The sequence below is a fragment of the Mastigoproctus giganteus genome, chromosome 8, assembly GCF_048544385.1.
Source record: "Mastigoproctus giganteus isolate SK-2022 chromosome 8, ASM4854438v1, whole genome shotgun sequence".
NCBI lineage: Eukaryota > Metazoa > Arthropoda > Arachnida > Uropygi > Thelyphonidae > Mastigoproctus > Mastigoproctus giganteus.
In genome coordinates this window covers 211,280,528-211,304,631 of record NC_143582.1, presented here as the reverse complement: position 1 = coordinate 211,304,631, position 24,104 = coordinate 211,280,528, and the positions used below count along the sequence as shown (strand labels likewise).

Here is a 24,104-nt window from a genome sequence, read left to right as displayed (position 1 = left end):
CTAAAACCTGGATAAGCCTTTAACTCTGCATCTGTTAACCTCTTCTAACCATCAAAGTATTAAAATTGCCTGCCTAGTATGTTTCTACAGTATATTGAGATGGGTACATAAAATTTGTCTCCTTGAGTAAATAAGCAGTTACAAAATTCTTAATGTCACGATAAGGAAATAAAGAATGTAAACAAGGGAAAAATGCTTATGCTTTCAAAACAGTATTCAACACAAAAACAACAGAACTACAAAAAGCAATTTATTGTTATCCTAAAAATCACAAAAAATGATATAGCTATTAACTAGAATTAGGGTTCTCCTTTGTCACTAATTTAATCAAGTGTGAAACAATCACCTTCCCCAAGAAATGGAGTGTGCATGCATGTGTTGGAGAATTACATTTGAAGAATTACTCATTCATTAAAATGCATCCTTTGTAGTTGACTTATATCAGTGATTGATTTTGTCTCACAGCATGAAATGTATTAGAATTAGTATCGGCAAATAATATATTTATCCTACAACAATCCTTTTTCAATTTAAATTTATGTCCCCTTATGTGTGTTGCCAAGGGTCAGGATGACATGCATTTAAATTTACACAATCCATTTAAGGATTTAAACACGTTGATCAGGTCTCCTTGTAGATGCCTAATTTACAGATGTTGCCATTTGCAAAACCGAAGTTTTTCTTTGTAAGAGTTTCCTTTTGTGTCCTCGACTAATCTTATTGCTCTTCTCCGCACTTATTACAATGGATCCACATCTTTCCAAAACTGAGGCTTCCAGACCTGTATGGAGTAATCAAGATGTAGCCTAACCATTACCTTAAAAAATGGAACATTCATCTCCTTATCCTTGCTGGCAAAATTCCTGTATATCGACATAACCTCATGAGCTGTCCTAGCAGCCCATCTGTACCGTTCAGAGAACATCATGTCAGATTGTACTATAACTTCTAGATCTTTTTTGTTCACCACTACCTTTAGTTTGGTACAACCACCCAATTAGTATGTTATTCTGGGAATACTGCAGTCCTTTGCATATGCAGTACTTTGCATTTTCCAATGTTAAATTTCAATTGCCACTTCTCAGCCCATCTGGATAATATTTATAGGTCTTGTTGCAGCACCATACCTTGATTTCTATCATTAACCACTCTGCCAACCTTGGTATCATCTGCAAACTTTGACAACATCAAACTTCATATGTATTCATCAATATTGTAAATAAATATTGAAAATAATAATGGGCCCAGCACTGAATCCTGAGGGACTCCACTAATAACATTAGTCCAAGAAAAGCAGTGCCCATTAATAGTAGTAGTGGTACGTGATGCAACAAAGCAAGTGTATGAGCTTATGCAGCATTAGCCAAAAAAAAAAATAAAAAAAAAATAAATAAAAAATCACACCATTCCCTTCAAATGCTTGTCCAGTTCCTCCTTAAATTTATTTAACCTATCAACTTCCACAACGACAGATGGAAGTTTGTTCCAGCAATTAACCACCCACTGGCTAAAGGAAAATTTCGGCACATCTATTCTACATCTGTCTTTTCTTAATTTGAATTTATGCCCCCTTAGGGTCGTAATCTGAACAAGTGGAAGGATCCCACCAGAATTCAGCGTCTCAACCCATTCAAGGCCTTATACACCTCAATCAGATCACCGTGCAGGTGCCTAGTCTCCAGCCACTGCAATTTGCAGAACTTAAGCCTCTCTTAGTAAGAGAATCCCTTCATTCCCCTCACCAATCTTGTTGCCCGTCTCTGTACACGCTCAAGCAAATCTACATCCTTCCTAAAATGAGGCCTCCAGACCTGTACGCAGTACTCAAGGCGTGGCCTGACCATTGCTTTATACAAAGGGACAATCACCTCCTTTTCCCTGCTAGCAAAATTCGATATATATCATTGACAAAACACCATGACCTGCCCTGGCAGCCTGTCTGCATTGCTCAGAAAACTTCATATCTGACTGTACAATTACTCCCAGGTCTTTTTCATTTTCTACTACCTTAAGTGTAGTACCACACAGTTGGTACGTTTCTCTGGGGTTACTTCTACCCATATGCAGTACTTTGCATTTGTCAAGGTTAAACTTCAGTTGCCACTTCTTAGCCCATCTGCCCAAATTATCTAGATCCTGTTGCAGTAGCACACTGCCATTACTGTCATTAACAACCCTGCCAACCTTTGTATCATCTGCAAACTTCAACACTAAGCCTGATATACCTTCATCAATATCATTGATAAATATACAAAACAACAGAGGATCCAACACCGAAACCTGTGGGACTCCGCTAATAACATTATTCCACGAAGAGCAGCACCATTAATTACCACCCTCTGTCTTCTCCCACTCAACCATCCTTTTATCCATTGTAGCAATTTACTCTTAATACCATTCTGCTCCCATTTGTACAATAGTCTTCCATATGCAACAGTGTCAAAAGCTATCCTGAAATCCAAATATATGATATCAAAATTATTTTTTGCATCCAGTTCCTTTGTAACCACATCATAATATCCTATCAAATTTGTCAGACAAGACTTTCCCTTAACAAACCCATGCTGTGTCTGAATTATTGCTGCAGCTTTGTTTAGATGATCCTGCAATGCATCTTTAACCAGTGACTTCATTATTTTACCCGGAACAGAAGTTAAACTAACTGGTCTGTAATTACTCGTGTCACCCTTCGATCCCCCTTTGTGAATTGGGGATACATTTGCACATCTCCAGTCCATGGGGACCTCCCCTGAGTCCAAGGATACTCTCATAATTATGGCTAAGGGTTTGCTTAGTTGCTTTTTCACATCATTTAATATAACTGGATAGATCCCATCCACCCCAGGTGCCTTTCTCAAGTTTAACTTCAACAATTTCTCCTCCACTTTGCTCTCAGTTATTACAAAATCATTAAGCACCCTGCTACAATTTGATAACCTTCTTCCATTTTCAAACCTTAATAACTCCTTGTGTGTGAATGTAGATGCAAAATACTCATTCAGTTTGTTTGCTATCTGAGCAGGATCATCAACAGTTGAACCATCGATATCAAGTGGATCAATCAGATTCATCCCCTTCCTTTTAGAGTTTATATAAGTAAAAAAAAACCTTGCTGTGTTTCTTAGCATCTTTTTCCAAAGATTTCTCGTAATCTGCCTTCGCCTGCCTAACCTCCTTTGTGACCTGACTAGATCATGTTCTGTTCCAGAGAGTTCGGCAAACATTTCACAAGTTGCACATTTTTTCAGACTGTGATGCGTTGGAAAATTGCTCCCCTCAGTTTCCCCCCGAGTCACAGCACTTCTGCCACTTTGTGCCCGTTGCTTTTCTGCTCTAGTCTGGGGCATGATATTTTAAATTAATAAGATCAATAAATTAAATTAATTAATTGTCAATACTATGCTATCTAATAGAATCCTAAATGCAGTGATGCGTATTACGCTATATAATTATATGTTAGAGCTGCCTAGTTACCACAATTAAAAATTTGAATTCCCTACTACTCTATACACAAACAATGGCTGCAAGATTCGAACGAACTAACGGTTTTACGTATATTAAGTAGTAATCTACAAAAACTCTTTATCTTAAAATTAAAAATAACCAGCATTACAATAACTATAAGACTACGTATAAAGTACAATATAAAATAACAATTAGGTAAATAAAAAGGCAAACACTTATCACTTTTTCAGAGCCTGTAATTAACAGCTGTAATTTTTAAAGACAGTCAGCGCCCCTGACCACTCTCTGTCTTCTGCCACTCAACCATTCCTATATCCATAGCAGTAACATTTCCCTAATGTCACACTGATCCAATATGTACAGCAGGCTTTCATATGAACAGTATCAATAGCTTTGCTCAAATCTAAGTATATGATGTCAAAATTATTTTTTGCATCCAGTTCTTCTGCTGTTACATTGTAGCAGCCAATCATACTGGTTGGACAAGATCTTCTCTTAATGTATCCATTCTGTGATTGCTACATAACTGCATTCCATCAAGATGATTATGCATTACTTCTCTGTTTACTGACGCCATTATATTTCCTGGAACCGAAGTCAAGCTTACAGGACTATGATTACTCACTTATGAACAGGGGATCCCTTTATGAACAGGAGAGATGTCTGCCTATCTCCAATCTTTAGGGAACTCCTTTGAATCCAAGGATGCTCTTATATTTATAGCTAAAGGTGTACTTATCTCTTTTGCTGCCTCTCTTAATATAACTAGATAGAGTTCACATCCCCCAGTTGCCTTATTTACTTTTAGCAACAATTTCTCTTCCACTTTCATTTCAGTTTTAACATGGTATACTTCTGGTAATATCAGAAGTATACAAGTTAAAACTAAACACTTCTTCAGTCCATGAATGTATTTACAAAACATTTATTGAGTTTGTCAGCAACCAAAAAAGAACAATCAACAGTTATGCCATTTATATCTAGTGGTCCAATGTGGCTCATGCCTTTTCTTCTAATGTTAATGTCATGATAAAGAAACAAGGGTTAGCATTAAGGATCTGCATTAGCCCTGCCTTATTAATTATGTTATATTTAACATAATTAATAACATTAATTAATTAATTATAATTAATTAATAAATTAATAGAATCATGACTCAGACCAGAGCAGCAAAGCAAAAGGCTCAAGCTAATGGAAGTGCTGTGGCTCAGAGCAGAACTGAGGGGGACAGTTGTCCTCTGACTCACAGCCTTATAAAATGCACTGTTTGCTTGATGTTTGCAGAGCAATCGGGTACGGGACATGATACTGCCAAGGGGGATGTCTTTGTGTGTACGCGATGCAAGGAGTGTATCGATATCAGGCAACAACTCGGCGTTCTTGTGGGCCTATATGAGACCTTGAAGGACAGGGTGGATGCCCTCGAAGAAACTAAATTGAGGGGCCCATCAAGCTCTCAGCTGCCCACATCATCGCCAGAGCTTGCACTTGGGCATCGCGTGACACAGAGACAACCCCCAAGGCAGAATGTGCTGGTCCCGAAGGAACTAGTAGTTGTTGTTGACTCTATTGTCAGGGAAACGGGGAACATGCTTTGTAAAAAAGAAAGGTGGAACAGGACCAGGGTATGTCTGCCAGGGGCAAAGGTTGATGACGTTGTAGAGCGAATATCATCTTTTAAGGGCACAAAAGGTGATATAGTTGTACACGTTGGCACTAATAATATTAAGAGTAGGAGACCGGCAGAATTACTTAACAAGTACAGGTCACTGTTGAACAAAAGCCGTGAATTAGGGTTGAACTTGAAAGTGTCTGCAATTCTGCCCAGACACGATAGGAGGGAGTATATGATGAGAGCCTTGTCGATCAATTTGGCCCTGGAAAGATTGTGCAAGGCTAAAGGGATAGAATTTTTTTCAGCCTGGACTGTACTTGTTAACAGGAGAGATTGCTTCTACAGGGATCGGATACAGTTAAATAGAAAGGGTGCAAGAATATTTGCTGATGCCATCGAGGCAGTGTTAGGTGGGTCGGAAAACTGCTAGCTTGGGGGGAGACAAAGACCAACAGATTGACAGTAGCCACTGGCAGAGGCGAAAGAGATTCTTGCACTGCTTCTATTAGAATGAGCAGAATCCTGAAAAACAAGATGCATGGTATTTCAGAGACTGCTGGGAGCCATTGCGGTACAAGTAAACACATGGGTTGTGTTAGGGTAGCTAAGAATAGAAACAGGTGCAGGTATACTTGCGTGTACACCAATGCTAGGAGTTTAGTAAATAAATTTGAGGAATTTGAGGTATTGCTCAAAACATCAAAGGCAGATATTGTTGGGATATCAGAGACGTGGTGTCACACAGATATAAGGGATGCAGAACTGGAATTTGGGGAGTACAACGTCTACAGAAAGGATAGACAGGATAGGAAGGGGGGGAGGGGTTATGCTATTAGTTAAGAAACACATAAAAACCAAGGAAGTGAAGCCAGTCGACATCGCTGGACAGTGCAGTGTTGAGTCAGTTTGGTGTGACATAAGCATTGGGAAATCAAAATTGAGAGTAGGAGTGTGCTATAGGCCTAATGAGTATAATAAGGAACTGTACAGGGAAATAGAGTGGGCCAGTAAATCAGAGAGTCTTATAATGGGAGATTTTAATTTCCCAGATATTGACTGGAATTTGGGGGCTGGTTACTCACAGACTAGCAGGGCTTTTGTGGATTTATTGGATGATTGTTTTCTACATCAGCATGTTCGGGAGGCAACTAGAGGGAGTAATACTCTTGATTTGATTATCAGCAGTGATTCTTCATGCATTAAGAATCTGCAGATAAATGAACCACTAGGTGGCAGTGATCACAGTGTGCTGAAGTGGGATTTACTCAAAGAGGTAACTACCATTAGGGGTAAAGGGAAAGGTTATTGCTTCCGTAAAGGCGACTATGATGGACTGAGACAGTATTTAAATTCTATACAGTGGGACCAACTGATGATGTTACCAACAGCAAATTCAAAATGGGAAGCATTCAAAGAACTTATCTTGGAAGCTACTAGGCTTTACATACCAACTAAGAAATATTGTTCAAGGTTTAGGCCAAAATGGATGTCAGATGAACTAATGAGGCATATGGCAGAAAAGAAAAATGCATGGGATACTTACAAATTAACACATGACACAGAAGCCTATGATAGATACAAGTTGATATGCAACCAAGTTACAAAGGAGGTTAGGCAGGCGAAGGCAGATTACGAGAAATCCTTGGCAAGGGATGCAAAGAACAACAGCAAAGAGTTCTTTACTTATGTAAACTCTAGAAGGAAGGGGATGAATCAGATTGGTCCACTTGATATTGATGGGTCAACTGTTGATGATCCTGCTCAGGTAGCAAACAAACTAAATGAATATTTTGCATCGACATTCACACATGAGGAGTTATTCAGCAAGGGGAATGCCAGAGGTGTATTCACCTCTAGCAGTAAGCTACAGAATCTTGAAATAACTGTGAGTCAAGTGGAGGAGAAACTGTTGAAGATAAACACAAGAAAGGCACCCGGGGTGGATGGGATCTATCCAGTTATATTAAAGGAGGCAGCAAAGGAAGTAAGCAAACCCTTAGCCATAATTATGAGAGCTTCCTTGGACTCAGGGGAGGTACCCATAGACTGGAAATGTGCAAATGTGACCCCAATTCACAAAGGAGGATCAAAGGCTGACACAAGTAATTATAGACCTGTGAGCTTAACTTCTGTTCCAGGAAAATTAATGGAGGCACTGGTTAAAGAAGCACTGCAGGATCATTTAGACAAGACTTCAGTTATAGCTCAGACACAGCATGGTTTTGTTAAGGGGAAGTCTTGCCTGACCAACTTGATTGGATACTATGATGCAGTCACAAAAGAACTGGATGCAGGGAATAACTTTGATATTATATACTTGGATCTTAGAAAGGCTTTTGATACTGTTGCACATGGAAGACTGCTACACAAATTGGAGCAGTGTGACATTGGAGGCAAATTGCTGCTATGGATAAAGGGGTGGTTGAGGGGGAGAAGACAGAGAGTGGTAATCAATGGACACTGCTCATCTTGGACTAATGTTATTAGTGGAGTCCCTCAGGGCTCAGTGTTGGGTCCATTATTGTTTTCTGTATTTATAAATGATATTGATGATGGTATATCAAGCTTAATGTCCAAGTTTGCAGACGATATAAAGGTTGGCAGGGTTGTCAAGGACACTACTGACACTATGCTGCTGCAACAGGATCTGGAAAGGTTGAGCAGATGGGCTGAGAGGTGGCAAATGAAGTTTAACATTGACAAATGTAAAGTACTACACATGGGAAACAGCAACCCCAGAGCAACGTATCAACTCTGTGGTACTACACTGACAGTGGTAGAGAATGAAAGGGACTTGGGGGTGGTTGTGCAGGCAGATATGAAGTTCTCTGAGCAGTGCAGACGGGCTGCAAGAGTAGCTCATGGAGTATTGTCAATGATATACAGGAATTTTTCCAGCAGGGATAAGGAGGTGATTATTCCATTGTATAAGGCAATGGTCAGGCCACACCAGAGTACTGTATACAGGTCTGGAGGAATCATTTCAAGAAGGATGTAGAGCTGCTGGAACGAGTACAGAGAAGGGCAACAAGATTAGTGAATGGAACAAAGGGGTGCTCTTACGAAGAAAGGCTTAAGTTTTGCAAATTACAGTGTCTGCAGACTAGGCACCGGCGAGGTGATCTGATAGAGGTGTATAAAGCCTTGAATGGTTTAAGCATGCTCAATGCTGATGGGATTCTTCCTCTAGCTCAGAATAATCACCTGAGAGGGCATAAATTCAAATTGAGGAAAGACAGATGTAGGATAGACGTGCGGAAATATGCCTTTAGCCAGCGGGTGGTTGGTTGGTGGAACAGACTTCCATCCCTTGTCTTGGAGGTTGATAGCCTAAATAAGTTTAAGGCTCAGCTGGACAGGTATTTTGAACGAACAGAGGGGTGAAGTGGAAGTTGGTTTTTTTTTTTTTTTTTTTGGCTGATGCTGCATAAGCTTGCTTTCTTGCATCAAATGCCTCTACTAATGCTAATGCTAACTTCCCCCCCCCTCATTTTTAACTTCATTGCAGACTAGTCTGTATTTACTATATGTTTTTGTATGATAATTTAAAATCATCTCATTCATTTTTTCTTCCCTGTCACTAATTGCATCAATTCATCTGTCATTCACATAAGTCTGAACCTTGAACAGTATCTCTTTAGTTGTACGAAAAGTTTGGTTGCTTCTATAATTACTTTCATTAATGCTTCACAATTAGAATTTGCAGTTTGTAACATTATCTGTTGGTCCCAAGGAAAATAATTTAAAAACTGTCTAAAACCATTGTAGTCTTATGGTTTTTAAATTATTTCTTCATCTTCCAACTGACAATTACATCAGTTGAAAGATGAAGAGAGGATGTTGCAGTAGTTAAAGGTAAAGACAGGGGTTTTAATTTCAGAAGGGGATACATTGACAGTTTAAGGCATTACAGTGGAATCCCGCTTTATAGAGATGGAGTGTGCCAAAAGCAGAGATGAGTGCCCCGCAAGACATTTTTGAGGGGGAGGGTTCCAGATGTTTTCTCTAAACAAAACAGAACTGTTTTGTGGTATTCCTGGTTCACTGTTTGACTGTGTGTGGGCTACTAATACTAATACTGTAATAAATTTAAAATGAACAATGTCCTGTGAGTAAAAAAATATGATAAACATGATGTTCACATTTGACTGAGATTGTCTTGCTTTTCTGAACCTTGGAGAAGACAATCTTCCAATGAGAGGACTGGACCTCTGGATCCATATACCCACGATTCATTACCAGTAATGATAGTAGAAAAAAAAATATGGGTCAGCAGCAGCATTTTGACAAAGATCCTAAGATGCGAGAACTAGCTATTGTCTATGCTCATCAGTGAGCATGCGAGGCACAAACTAGGCTGAAACTTGAATTCTCAAATTTGTGGTATTCCTGGTTCACTCTTTGATTGTGTGGGACTACTGATATTAATACTATAATAAATTTATAATGAACATTCCACTAAGAGGATCGGACCTCTGGATCCATATGCCCATGATTCATCATCAGTAATGATAGAAGCAAAAAAATGTGCATCAGCAACAGCATTTTGATGAAGATCCTGACATGCAAGAACCAGCTACTTTCTGTGATCATTAGTGGGCATGCAAGGCACAAACTAGGCTGAAACATGTTGTATTCTCAAGTTTTATGATAAAATTGATTGGCATGTCCAATAAGTAATACCAATATTACAAGCAACTTCATGGATAGTTAAACATCAATCACACCTGATCAGATCACAAGCAATTGAATTATTAGTTTCTGAGGCTGAAGGGCAGGCAGAGTGAAAATCTTTGAGGAACAACTTTGACTTTGCAAACCACCGAAAAGATTTTAAATGACACACTTCATCTTCTCTGAAAGCTGCTTGTAACATTTCATGGATTTCTATTGCATTTTTCTCTAATTTGAATTTAAATCTGATAGATATTTGCTGCTCAGTAAAACAACTCATTTTAAAATGCAATTTTTTTTTTTTTTTTTTTTTTGATTTGGTAGTTGTTGGCGCATCGGCTTCTGTGGCCATATTGCACCTCCCAAGGTTTTTGCAGTACTTTGATCCAAGCCCGAGGCGGGAATCGAACCCGCGACCTTTGGGTTGCCGGGTAGGTACTTTACCCACTCGGCTAGCCCGGTCGGCTAAAATGCAATAAAACACCTTCTATTCAATGTGTGCTAATTCGGACTGACTACGGATAAATAGAGGATTCTGGTATTATTACGTCTAAATGAGTCACCAAACACATTGCAGTAAGTTGCAACTTGTTACAATGCCACAATTTCAAAATAGAAAACTAGTCCTCAAACTTTTTTGATCACACTTAATATGCTGCTATGAATGTTTTCTAGCATCCAAAATGTTCTAGTACTGCCTCAAGATTTTTTATTGTTTGGAGAGACCATGATTCTAAGCCTATCAGCAAAATTTTTGATGATACTGTGATCTGGAACATTTCCAGTGTTAAAATGTCACTTGAATATTTACAACATTACAATTACAGCAATGCTGTTTTTAAAAAAGCATTACTGTGGAAAACACATAGTGCACAACTGACCACTGATTCAATTTTACTATATGTATCAACACTCAAAAGGCAGTTAAATATGTATTACACCCTCTTCTGGTCCACAAGAGCTTTTGTATATTTACATATGACAAGACAATGTTGACAAAGATCTTGACTCTATCTAACATGAATATTAAATCTCATAAATATATTCTGTTGATTATCAGTGAGAACTTCTTTTCTCAACACCCAATTCGTAAACATCTGCCATTTTCCCAAAGCAATACAGTTGACACCAGCACAAATATTTATATTTGATGTAGGTTTAAAGTGGACATTGGTCTCAGTAGATACCGCATGCAATAATATGATATAATGTTTCATTTGTCAGTCAATTCCTGTTCTTTGGCTTTGCCTGCATTAGTTGATAAGAAAATACTCAATACTCAATTACTGAGTCTCTGTTTAAATGAAATGAGAAGAGTTAAAATTACATCGTGAATTGCCCTTGGAGCAATTCTACTGCCATGGGACTGATAGAATTGCTCTGGGGAACAAATTAGCCTATGGGACACCAATTGGTAATTACTGATTACTATTTTACAGTGACTACTATTAACATTCTTAACCTTATTTCCTAACAAAATAACCACTTAACTACAGACAAAAAAACATGTTCTTGTCCAACAGATTAATGACACAGTCAACTACAATTCAGGAAAATTTGCATTTTTCTTGTCCCATTTTGAATATGTTTTACTCAGTTATATAAGCATTTTAATTAATTAAGAGTGAGAATTAGAGTAGCAAGAAAACAAAATTAAATTAATTTCAAAGGTAACTCAGCAGTGGTAATATATATATATATATTAATTACCAGCAATTAACAAATTTATCTTCATGCGAGCTTCTCCAAGGTCATTAACAGCATGACAAGTATAGACACCAACATATTCATCTGACATAGAACCAATAAATGTAGATACTTGGCCATTCCGATCTTGTAAAAAGTCATACTTTCCTTTCTCAATCTGCAAAGAAAATTTTTTAAAAATCGTAATTTCATGTCCAACCTGTAAATATGAAATTCATAGCGAGTATTAAAAATCTTCATTTTTAAGAAAATTAAAAATATTTTTTATACATTTAAAATTCTCATAGTAAAAATTACAAAAGGTTAAAAAAAACAAAAAAAAAAAAAAAAAAAAAAAACACCTATAATTTTAATCTAGATGTGCTGCATATTTTGCTCCCAGAAATTTCTGAGAAATAGAAGTATAACAGCACATGACAAAGTAATTTCATCCTTAAACTTATCTGTAGTGCTTAAGTTCTGCAAATTGCAGTGTCTGGAGACTAGGCACCTGTGAGGTGATCTGATTGAGGTGTACAAGGCTTTGAATGTTTTTATCAAGCTCAATGCTGATGGGACTCTTCTTCTTCTTGCTCAGATTGCACACTTGATTGGGCATAAATTCAAACTGAGGAAAGACAGTTGCAAAATAGATGTGTGGAGATGTGATGTTGCCTTTAGCCAGCGAGTGGTTGACTGCTGGGACAAACTTTCATCTATTGTTGTGGAAGTTGACAGCTTAAATAAATTCAAGGAAGAACTGGACAAACTTTTGGAGTGAATGGATAGGTGAAATGGGAAGTGTTTTTTTTTTTTCGGCTGATGCTCTTAAAAGCTTGCTTTCTTGCATCATATGCCACTACTAATGCTAATGTATACTTTGTCACATTTGCATATATTTTTGTACATTATATGCCTTCTATTATGCTCAGGTGTCAGATTTGAACCAACTACCTATCTTATTAATCAGTTTAAAGGTCACTTCAAGCCTGCACTTTTTACAGATTCTTTTTGTCAATACCTTTTATGCATAGAATTACTACTGCTCTTTTGTAATTCATAATTCATATTGCATGTTGTGTTATTCTTTATGTTGTTCAAATATTTTTCTATGGTTTTGTTGACTGACTTACTTTGGTACTCACTGCTTAATAATATCTTTTAATAATGCTGATTTCCTTACCATTTTTTTGAAGTTATCACAAATTTTCAAACATCTATTTATTAACATTTTGATAATACCTGTTCTGACTTTTTTTGGATGATCAGATGCAAAGTTTATGTATCAGCCTGAATCTGTCAGCTTTCTGTACACCTGAGATCATAATCTGCCTTTCTTTTTAGTCACTAGGACATCCAAGAAAGGCAAGCTATCATTGGCCTCAATCTCAAGCTTAAACTTAATGGTCTGATAAATGCTGTTTAGATATTCTTTGAATTTATGTAATTCTTCCTGTTAATGTCTCAAATTATCAACACACCATCCACAAAATGGACCCATAGGGAAGGTCTTAAAGTGCTGCCCCCCTCAAAGTTCTTCTGAATAGTATGGGTTTCCCATGCTGAGACCTCTATTTTTTGTGTATATTTTATCTTTGGACTTGAAATAATCTGATTTGAAAGTGAATTTATGAAATGTATAAGGGTTTTATTAGGTAATATCTTATTGGTTTATGACACTCTTACTTCCCGACCTGCAATTTTTTTTTTCTATAATGTTAATAAGCTACTCTATTTAATATGACAGTAGTATTGCCTTTATCAAAATAAAAAAGACCAAAGTTCCAAAAAAATCATAAAAAGATATCTACTGTAGTTAGGAATATGAAATTTTATATTTGTAATGCTGACAATAGCTTTAATAGCTTGATCTACCAGAATGCTAGATTAAACACCAACTTGCTAGATTGTCCTCATTTTTTATGCATTCTTGTTTCATTGCAATTCATTCTTTGATGAATTGCTCTGAATTAGTGATTATGAATAGTGATAGAAATTTTACCAGCCATCTGGCTAAATTCTTTGCTGGGCCAAATTTACTGTTTACAATGGGCGTTATGGGATTATCCTCTTTGTGAATTTTGATGTTACCAAATAGGATGGGGGCTTTGCTATTTATGTGCCTACTGAAACTGTTATTCTTTCATTGATGCTGTTGTTATCTAATAACATTTTTGTGACTTTCATGCCTTTCTCTAGTTATAGTTGGGTCTTTCTTAATATCTTTGTATGTTCCTTGTTATCTAATATGGTCCATTACTTTGGAAACATAAGCTACTCTATTTAATATGACAGTAGTATTGCCTTTATCAAAATAAAAAAGACCAAAGTTCCAAAAAAATCATAAAAAGATATCTACTGTAGTTAGGAATATGAAATTTTATATTTGTAATGCTGACAATACTAGAGTTTTCAATGAAGAAATGAACATAAAATATTAATACAAATTACAAATGTTTAAAAATTCATAAACCTATTACAGTTGTGAATTCCATATTTCATTTCCACAAAGACCATAGTATTATTGATCAATAAAAAAATCAAAGAGAATTACCTACCTCTGACCAGGCTATACCATATCAAACAACACTCTATAAACAGTTCGAAAACAGCTTTAAGGTTTAAGGTTTTTTTTTAATTTTTTTTTTAATTTCTAATGATGTTTGTTTGTTATTTGGTTTTTAGGAGCATTAGCAACTAAGGCCATATTGCTCCGGGAATATGCGGTGATCATTCCCTGATCTTTCCGCATCCCCGTATTTGGTGGTGACGGGATCGAACCCCGGTCTAATCAAGAAGCGTGCGTTACACACTGCTGCTTCTTCCCACCTGGCTACGGAGGCGCCAATTTCTAATGATATGAAAATGGTATTTTATTCTAGCAGTCCACAAAGAATTTGTTGATAACAATAAAAAATTGATGAGAAATATTCAAAAATGCCTGCACCATAAACACTTAGGGCTATCCAATGCAACTATTTATCCACACCATTACTAAGTTATACTTTGTGTGACGATTTAGGGGTTAATTAAACTTTGTGGCTAATAAAAGCCTTCTGCTAGTGGTCAATACGATATTAATTATGAAACACAAAATCTGAGAGTCTTATGTCTTGCTTCTGTTGCTTTAAAATACAGAGTGTTTTAAACATGTGAAAAATAATTAATTATAGAGAACTCTTGGTTGCAGAGGAATGCCGTTTTTAAAATAATACTCTACAAGTTATGGGATATGGAATCGAAACTTTTAGTTCCAAATTATCACCAGAAAGGAGCACTAATATACAAAGTCATGTTAGTGAGACATACAGTTCATAAAAAATTTACTGCAGCAACTGCTTGCCACATTCCGGTACTGAGAAGGTGTGGTATTATCACAACTCTTCAAAATGGAGAGCAACAAATCCATTGAAATTGCTACAACTTCTCAGCACATGGCATCTTCCAATGCCAGAGGTGTCAGACTACCTCTGTACACATGAGTTTTCAGATAGTTCCATAACAAAAAATGAGCTGGTGATTCTAGGGAACTGGGAGAGTGGGCATTCATGTGGACAATGTCTAGAAAGTAGATGGTCTGTGTGAAAGGCTGACATGAGCAACTGTATTTACTAGGCACACAAAATGGGTTAATGCATCAGCATGCATGAATGTTATGGTTTTGACTATATTCGTTTCCTGAAGGCCAGGTTTTACAGTGTCCCATAAAAGGTTGACATATTGCTGAACATTGCCCATGCAGGTTTTCAAACCAGTGGCACAACATCCTTTAAATAAAAATAATTAAATTCTGAATAATGTTGCAAAATTATCACACTGTTACTTTTGTGCCTTGTGAGTGAGGACTGTCTGTTGCCCATATGGCAGCTGTTGCTTTTCTCTCTTCCATTAAGCAACAAATGGACCTTATCCATCCAAAATAAGCTGAATCAAGTAGTTCTTGCTTGTTCAATCTTTACAAAGTCCCACCTAGTGAAGTGCCTATTAAAGAAGTATAGTAGCAGTTGCTGCACATGCTAGATATTAACAGAATACCAGTATACCATATTCCTTAGTACTCACCATGTTGTCTTTATTTTCTTTTTTTTTTTATGAAAACCCCAAACACGAGAAGTATTAGAACCTACAGTACTTAGTATCATGCATGGGTTGGAGGTTGATGAGACGAAAGAAGATATTTGTTAACATTAGACTTGAACTTCCGTAGACTGTAATTTTCAGGAAATATGTATGAAAGAAGGTTGTTCCAGAAAACAGCAGTCAAATGAATAAACGAGGAAGATGAAAAGTTGGTTCTGTGAGCTTGAAGTTGGACAGTAAATGGATGTTGGCTGGTGGCGGCACGTGTTAGGACTGTTTTCAAAGAGAGAGAGAGAATTATAGAAGCCAATTCAGAAGAACAGTGTCCGTGGAAGTATCTGTAGAAAAGGCATGCAGCAGAAACAGTACATCTATGAGACAGAGAGTGGAGAGACTCTGTTAGAGATGAGTCATTAATTAACCTAACTGCCCTCTTCTGAATGGATTCTAGAAGCCTGAGTGAGGTTTTGGGGGTACCGCCCCAGATGTGGGAACAATATTCCATGGTATGGTGGATTTGTGATTTATACAGATGAACAGCTGTTTGGGAGAAAAGTAACACCAAGAGCGAAAGAGAAAACCAAGTTTTTTAGATGCAGAGGAAGCAATATTTGTAATGTGCTTGTGTCAAGAGAGATTAGAAGTCAGGGTAATCCCCAAAAGAGATATATCATCTTGCCTAGAAATTGGAGTGTCACCAAAGATAAGCATAGGAGCATGTCATGCTTGGAATACTTAATAGGCATGAAAAGTGCACAAGCATTGGCTGTTCCATCCATTGATGAAGTGGCCAATTTGCTGAATTGCTCTTCAACAGTAGACACAACTTTGTGGATGATGTCAGGTGTCCACTTTCTTCAAGATTCTTAACTAGTCGGGATAACTGGGGATAAAAATCAGGATAATTTGGAAAATGATACTGGTTCAGTTTGTATCTTTCGAGTATTTTTCTCAATGAAACTTCTGTAAAGCAACTGTTGCAGAGTCAGAATCCTTGTAGTACAGCTTAATTATCATTGCTTGGATCAAAGGATGTCCTTGGGTGACCTCAAGGACATCCAACAATAACAAGGTGATTAACCGAAAATGAATGGTCAACATGCCTTTTAAAGCAATCAAAGCATAACATATTCCTAAGCACTCACCAAGAAGTGACATCAAGGGGTTTATACATTCCTCCTGATCTCACTTTGTGCAACACAGCATTCTTATAGCAATATTTGGGACTAAATGAAGTTCTAATTCCATAAAAAATTCTATAACTTGTAGAGTATTATTTTAAAAATGCATTTCAGCATGACACATATAACAAACTGAACTAACACTCCATTTTTATATCCATCCACAAATGTGATCTAAGACTACATGTTCAGTCACAATAGTTATAGCGATAAAGTTTCTGTCCCTGGTGATGTGGTGAATGAAAGAATGAAAAGTGAAGAAATGTATCAAATGGCACATACTCCTCTAGAATTCATATTTTTAACTATAAAACACAAAGCAGTCTAACTATATTGTGAACAGAGCAGTAAAAGTTCATATCAAAAAAAAAAAAAAAAAACTGTTAATTTACAATTACAAGTACTTAAATATAGTGTAACAAGTAATACCCTGGAGAACACAAAAAAAAAAAAAAAAAACCATAAATCAGACACTGCAATCAACCACAAATACAAAAAAAAAAAAAAAAAACCTGAAGAACTATTGCAAACTCTAGCTAGCAGGTCCAAGAATTTCTCATGCATGGGCATGCACAACTACTATTTATGAATCAAGCACATGCTCATAAACAAAAATCCCTTCTTCCGTTTAAAGAAAAAAACGTTTAAATATATACAAGATAGATAAAAAAAGTTGAAAAACATATTATTATTATTAGCTATATGGGACAAGGAAGCCTGAGGCTTATGCTACACCAGCCAAAGAAAAAAATTCAAGTTACCCTGAGAGAGAGAGAGTCAAAAGTAGAAAGGAACCACCAAGAAAGAGAAGAACGATGATATCCAATGATGAACAAAGATATGAAGTTCTCTGAGCAGTGCAGACGGGCTGCAAGAGTAGCTCATGGTGTCTTGTCAATGATATACAGGAATTTTTCTAGCAGGGATAAGGAGGTGATTATTCCCTTGTATAAGGCAATGGTCAGGCCACACCTTGAGTACTGTATACAGGTCTGGAGGTCTCATTTCAAGAAGGATGTAGAGCTGCTGGAACGAGTACAGAGAAGGGCAACAAGATTAGTGAATGGAATAAAGGGTTGCTCTTATGAAGAAAGGCTTAAGTTTTGCAAATTACAGTGTCTGGAGACTAGGCGCCAATGAGGTGATCTGATAGAGGTGTATAAAGCTTTGAATGGTTTGAGCATGATCAATGCTGATGGGATTCTTCCTCTTGCTCAGAATAATCACCTGAGAGGACATAAATTCAAATTGAGGAAAGACAGATGTAGGATAGATGTGTGGAAATTTGCCTTTAGCCAGCAGGTAGTTGGTTGGTGGAACCCCTTGTTGTGGAAGTTGATAGCCTAAATAAATTTAAGGCTCAGATGGACAGGCATTTCGAACGAACGGAGGGGTGAAGTGGAAGTGTTTTTTTTTTTTTTAACCTGATGCTGCATAAGCTTGCTTTTTTGCATCATATGCCTCTACTAATACTAATACTAATCCAGCTCAGGACCCTGGGTGTGCCAAGCCCACACTCACCAGATGTGAGCCCCTGGGGTTTATGTACAGGATTGTTTGTGTTATACAGAGAGCAAGTGAGAATGCATATACTGCAGAGTTTATAGGAGCAGGTAATTGAAAGTTACTATTACACAAACAGGTATAATAGCAACCTGAATTGCAAGTAAGCTTAAAGAGCAGGAAAGGGTTCAATTTCTGGTCATGTGATGAATACTACTACTAATAAATAATAATAATTATTATTACTGCTGTATTTTAATAGAGTTCAAGAAAAAGATTAAAAAGTATACTGAAAATAGTCATTTTATAGTTATCAATCTTCTTAACTATAATTAAAAATAAATTGACATTACGTCTCCTGTGATAAAAGGTCTAATTTTGTTAATAACTGTCTTGTGTGAATGCTAATACAGGTATGCTTATATTAGTATTTTGTATTGATTCAGAGAGATTGACAGCGTATTAACCAGAGGGATCAAAAACCAGTGTTTCCCACTCCACTACTTCTGGATTTTGAGTGATCTACTTACTGATCATAACAGCCTTAATTTTCCTTTTTGTCTGAGACTCTATTTTGCATTTTTAATTTATTAATGGTAAGTTATGACCTTAATGTACATCCTTTAAAACTCTAGGGGGAAAGTTTAATCCTCAGGTTAACAGTTACTGAAATGAAAAAATGCAGGCATAAATAATATGGTTTTTAAGGCTGAATTTGATTTTCAAAAGTTATGATAACAATCCATTTACCTTATTTCCATCATGGTACCAAGTAACATTTGGTTGAGGGCAACCATATACCCAAAAGTCGATGCTAACAGGTTGTCCAGAAACTCCATACATAGTATCTTCTTCTTTGCGCAGGAATCTTGGGGCTTCAGCTATGATATAATACAGAAATCACCTCTCAATTTCAGTCACAAAAATTATGTTTAAAGGTGTAAAATTAATAATAATTTAGTAAGGAGATTCTAAATAATACAAAGATAAGCTGATAAAAATCATTTTCTTTATTCAAGGCTAAGGGAAGCCAAAGTTTAAAAAAACTAAATGCACATTTCAGTCCATGACTTCCCTTATTGCAAGATTATTCTAATGTTTCTCTACAAAGATTATCTGCTAACTCTCCGTCAAGGAAGCATTTTCCAATTTTTATATCTGCTTTTCTATGTCAGTTTGCTGAAAACCAAGTACAGCCAAAACTTTTATATCCAAAATTGTTGGTAGCTAGGCAATATTTTAGATTAAAAAAAATCGCATAAAAGATATCATTTTTGGATTAATGGTTATTAACAACTTTTCATGTGCCAAAGGCACATATTTTATATGTACCAAAATGACAGAAAGCAAAAATATACATAATTATATTATAAAATACTTTCACTTACTGGAAAATGTTAAAAGGGATTCAAACCTAAACTTTTTTTCATAACTAATATTGAGTGGCAAAATGACTGGGGGACAGAGATTTCCCCATTTGAAGGATCTGAGGTTGGAGAGCTTCATTTTTTATCATTGTTAGACTGTCTCAGTTACTGGAATTACTGCATTAAATGAGTTCACATGAAAGAGCATCATGTGAGTCTTAATCTGAATATCCATCTCAAGCATAGCAATGGCTATTGATCTACAATTAATTTCAATTAGCTGTAGATTAACACCAACTAAATTTACTGTTAAGCTTACAAACAATAAACATCAAAAAGAAAAAGAAGAATTATTGTAACCATTCCAAGCAAGGCTGTTAATATAAGGTGTCCCATGATAAAGAGACTTTGTGTAATCTTGCTGATTTTTGCTGAATCTACTTGTTAAAATTCTTAAATTTTCCCCAAAATCATGCAGTATGACTGATGACTTTTGAAGTTATGATCAACATTATGGTGAGATCCAATCTTCCTTACATTTCGAGGGTACAGCTCTAAAATGGTGTTCGCAGGCCGGTCGCTAGTTAATACACTGGACCGAACCTATTGGTAACTCTTTTAGGAGGCTTCCGGATCAGCTAGTGTATAATCTTACTACTTCTACAATGCCAGATAGTGACTGGAGGGAGTCCAAGTAGTGTGTATGCGGGGGCATTGTCGAGCCCATGTTATGTCAAGGATCTGGGTATATTCTTACCATGTGTACGCCATATCCAAAAATTTCATTTCTTCATACAGTATGTGTATGAAGAAATGAATTCAGCAATTCAGCAAATTGGCCACTTCATCAATGGATGGAACAGCCAATGCTTGTGCACTTTTTATGCCTATTAAGTATTCCAAGTATGACATGCTCCTATACTTATCTTTAGGGACACTCCGATTTCTAGGCAAAATGATATATCTCTTTTGGGGATTACCCTGACTTCTAATCTCTCTTGGCACAAGCACATTACAAATATTGCTTCCTCTGCATTTAAAAAACTTCGTTTTTCACTTTCGCTCTCGGCGTTACTTTTCCTCCAAACAGCTGCTCACTGTGTACAAATCGCAAATCCACCCTACCATGGAATATTGTTCCCATATCTGGGCCGGACCCCCAAAACCTCTCTGGCTTCTAGATTACATTCAGAAGAGGGCAGTTAGGTTAATTAATGACTCCTCTTTAACAGAGTCTCTCTACTCGCTGTCTCATAGACATACTGTTTCTGCTGCATGCCTTTTCTTAAGATACTTCCATGGGCATTGTTCTTCTGAATTGGCTTCTATAATTCCAGCTCTCTCTTTGAAAACAGTCCGAACACGTGCCGCCACCAGCCAACATCCATTTACTGTCCAACTTCAAACTCACAGAATCAACTTTTCATCTTCCTTGTTTATTCATTCAACTGCCATTTTCTGGAACAACCTTCCTTCATACTTATTTCCTGAAAATTACAGTCTACAGAAGTTCAAGTCTAATGTCAACAAATATATTCTTTCGTCTTCTCAATCTCCAACCCATGCAAAGTACTAAGTACTATAGGTTCTAATACCTCCCATGTTTGGAGTTTTCATAAAAATTTTTTTTTTTTAAATTTAAAAAAAATATTAATTAAATTACATTAAAATTACATTTATTATAATTTTTACTATATAAGTTATAAAAAGTATAAAAAAAAATGTAGTTGTAAATTCACTGTGAAAAAATATCTAGAAACACTGAAAAAATAATCTCAGTACTTTTCACTCACTAGAAATGATTCTGTATTATTTGTATTAATATACTGAGTATGAATTCTGGTTGAGAACCAAGAAAGTATATTGGCAAAATGCAAAATGCTATTGGAAAAAAGTAAGAAAACCTTTAAATCAAAGTATATGATATTGTATATTTTGGATATGTTCTTAATTGAGACTATTGAAAAACACAGAACTGAAAGTCTGTTACTTCAGCGATAATGTAATGTTTACCTCTGATTTGCATTCTGGAAAAAAGTTCAATTAATAGTTATTAGTAATAGAAGACTGATAATAAAAATTAAGATAAAACAGAATATTTACACCATTCCCATAAGGGTTTCATACAATTCTACATTAAACTCAGCTAGACTCACTGCTTCCACAACACTGGGAGGCACTTTTTTCCAATGTTCAACAACTCACTGCCTATAGGTAAAAATCTTTACAAGACCAAATTTTCTGTTATTCCTTGATATTTTATATTTGTGTTCCCTGGCTTGTGTCTCACGATGAGGTAAAAGAGACTTACCATGTTCATTTTACTCATTCCCTTTACTGCCTTATACACCTCAATTAGACTCCCCCCCCCAGATGTCTGGTTGTTAAACTTTGCAGTAGACACCTAAGCTGTCCTTCTTATGTGCACTGATTTGCATTCATCACCAACCTGGTCACTCTTCTCTTTACCCTCTCCAGAAGTTCTACTGCTTTTTTCTGGTGTGGTCTCAAGACCTGAATACAATATTCCAAATGTGGTCTAACCATCACCTTGTACAGAGAGATAATTATGTCCTTCTTACCACTAGTAAAGGCCTCATAAATCACAGATAGGCTTATGTGCCTTCCTTGCTGCTTGTTTACACTACATGGAAAATTTCACATAAAATTGAATCATAACACCTGTCTTTTTCATCTTGAATCACTTTTGGCTCCCCCCCCAGTTTACACATGACTCCGTAATTTTTGTTCCACAAGTGCATAACCTTACATTTGGAATTATTAAACTTTAGTTGTCATTTTTTGTACTATTTATGCTATAAATCCAGGCCTTTTTGAAGTAAAATGGCCAGTCTCGAATTGTTAACCATCCTTCCCACCTTTTAAATCATCAGAAAACTTTGACAGCTTACCTCGGACACCCTCAAATATTATTCATGAAAATTAGAAACAGGAGGAGACTCTGCTTTCTATGCTGGTGCACCCTGAAGACTGACCATTTATGAACCCTCTGTCTCCTATCTTTTAGCCAGCCTTCAAACCAGAGTAGGGTCTTACCAGTAATTTAAAATTTTTCTAGTTTATATATATATATATCATTGGATAAATACGTTGGGTAAGCAACTGTGAGTTAACTGTTAGTTACAGTAGTGGTAAGTACCTCTGTGAAATGGAAAACTGGCAAAAACAACAAATTTTTTTAGACAGGTTTTACTATATCAATATTGCAATACCTATATAAAATAACTGCTTTCTTTTAATATTATTTAAAACTTCATCTGGTCCATTAAACAAATAATAGATGCAGAAAAATCATACTTACTGCAGTCTCTCACTTAAGAGGCAATAATAGTTTTTCACTATGTATGTAAGTGTCACACACACAATGATCCAAAATATTCTAACAGTAAAGTCTCAAAAGATGTTGCTATATAATACTGGGATTGGTTATTCCCCCCATATCCTGCTGTTAAAATACTTGCTTTTCATATTTCCCTTTGCATTTAATTCTTAAGATTCTATTTATGTTTATCAGTATTTTTTCATAGAAAATTTCAATCATTAATTAAAATTATTAATTATTAAAAGAAAGAAAAAAATTTAATTTACATTATTAACAAATTGTGTGAAATATGAATTGTCTGTGTTTTATCATTCTGGCTACTATCTTGAACGTATAAGAAGAATGACCAAAATTTGGGGAAATAACATTCAAGAAATGAAGAAGAAACTGGCTGTTCAGGCAGATCTCCTTTGAAGTTCCACTGAATGCACCAAATCCAATACTTCTACAACTTCTGGAAGCATTCCTGATAGACTTGTTTTGGAATTGCTAATAGCCCCTGTGTTGTGTTCTGAATAATAACAGCAGTCATTGCAATTAATGACATTTTTTCAAGGGGACTTAAAGCTTGGTGGGGGAAAAAATCCCAGGAAGCTAAATTCAGTGAGTATGGCAGTTGAGGACAACAGTGAAGTGCTTTTCAAGAAATTCTTTAATGGAAAGCATTGAATATGCAGTGGAATTGTCATGATGCAGGTCAATTCCCTGAAGCCCACTTTTCTGGCTGTCTTCTCCAAACAACATCACTTGATCACTAGAACTGTTTTGTAGCACTCTTTGTTTAATATTTGATCATATGGGACACATAAGTAAGTCAAAAATATGATAAGCATGATCTTCACATTTGACTGAAATTGTCTTACACTTTTGAGCAATGGAGAATACAAAATCTTCCACTGAGAGAACTGAGCCCTCCTTTCCAGATCATAGTTATATACCCACAATTTACCACCAGTAATGATGAAAGAAACAAGTGTGGGTTGCTAGCAGCATGATAATGATCCTGTTGTACTGCACTGACAGTGGTAGAGAATGAAAAGGACCTGGGGGTAATTGTGCAAGTGGATATGAAGTTCTCTGAGCAGTGCAGATGGGCTGCAAGAGTAGCTCATGGTGTCTTATCAATGATATACAGGAATTTTTATAGCAGGGATAGGGAGGTGATTATTCCCTTGTATAAGGCAATGGTC

General features: G+C 36.4%; 1 protein-coding gene across 3 annotated transcripts in view; it reads right to left on the bottom strand.

The window, feature by feature from the left end:
- LOC150082242 (protein Obscurin-like) overlaps positions 1-24,104 on the bottom strand; it is an 865,351-nt gene that overhangs the window by 211,739 nt on the left and 629,508 nt on the right. For all 3 annotated transcript variants that reach the window (XM_090379203.1, XM_090379204.1, XM_090379205.1), the window contains 2 exons: positions 18,955-19,085; positions 11,465-11,618 (listed from right to left, as the gene is read on the bottom strand). In XM_090379203.1, the coding sequence (XP_090235329.1) occupies positions 11,465-11,618; positions 18,955-19,085 (285 nt within the window). The remainder of the gene's footprint in view (positions 1-11,464; positions 11,619-18,954; positions 19,086-24,104) is intronic.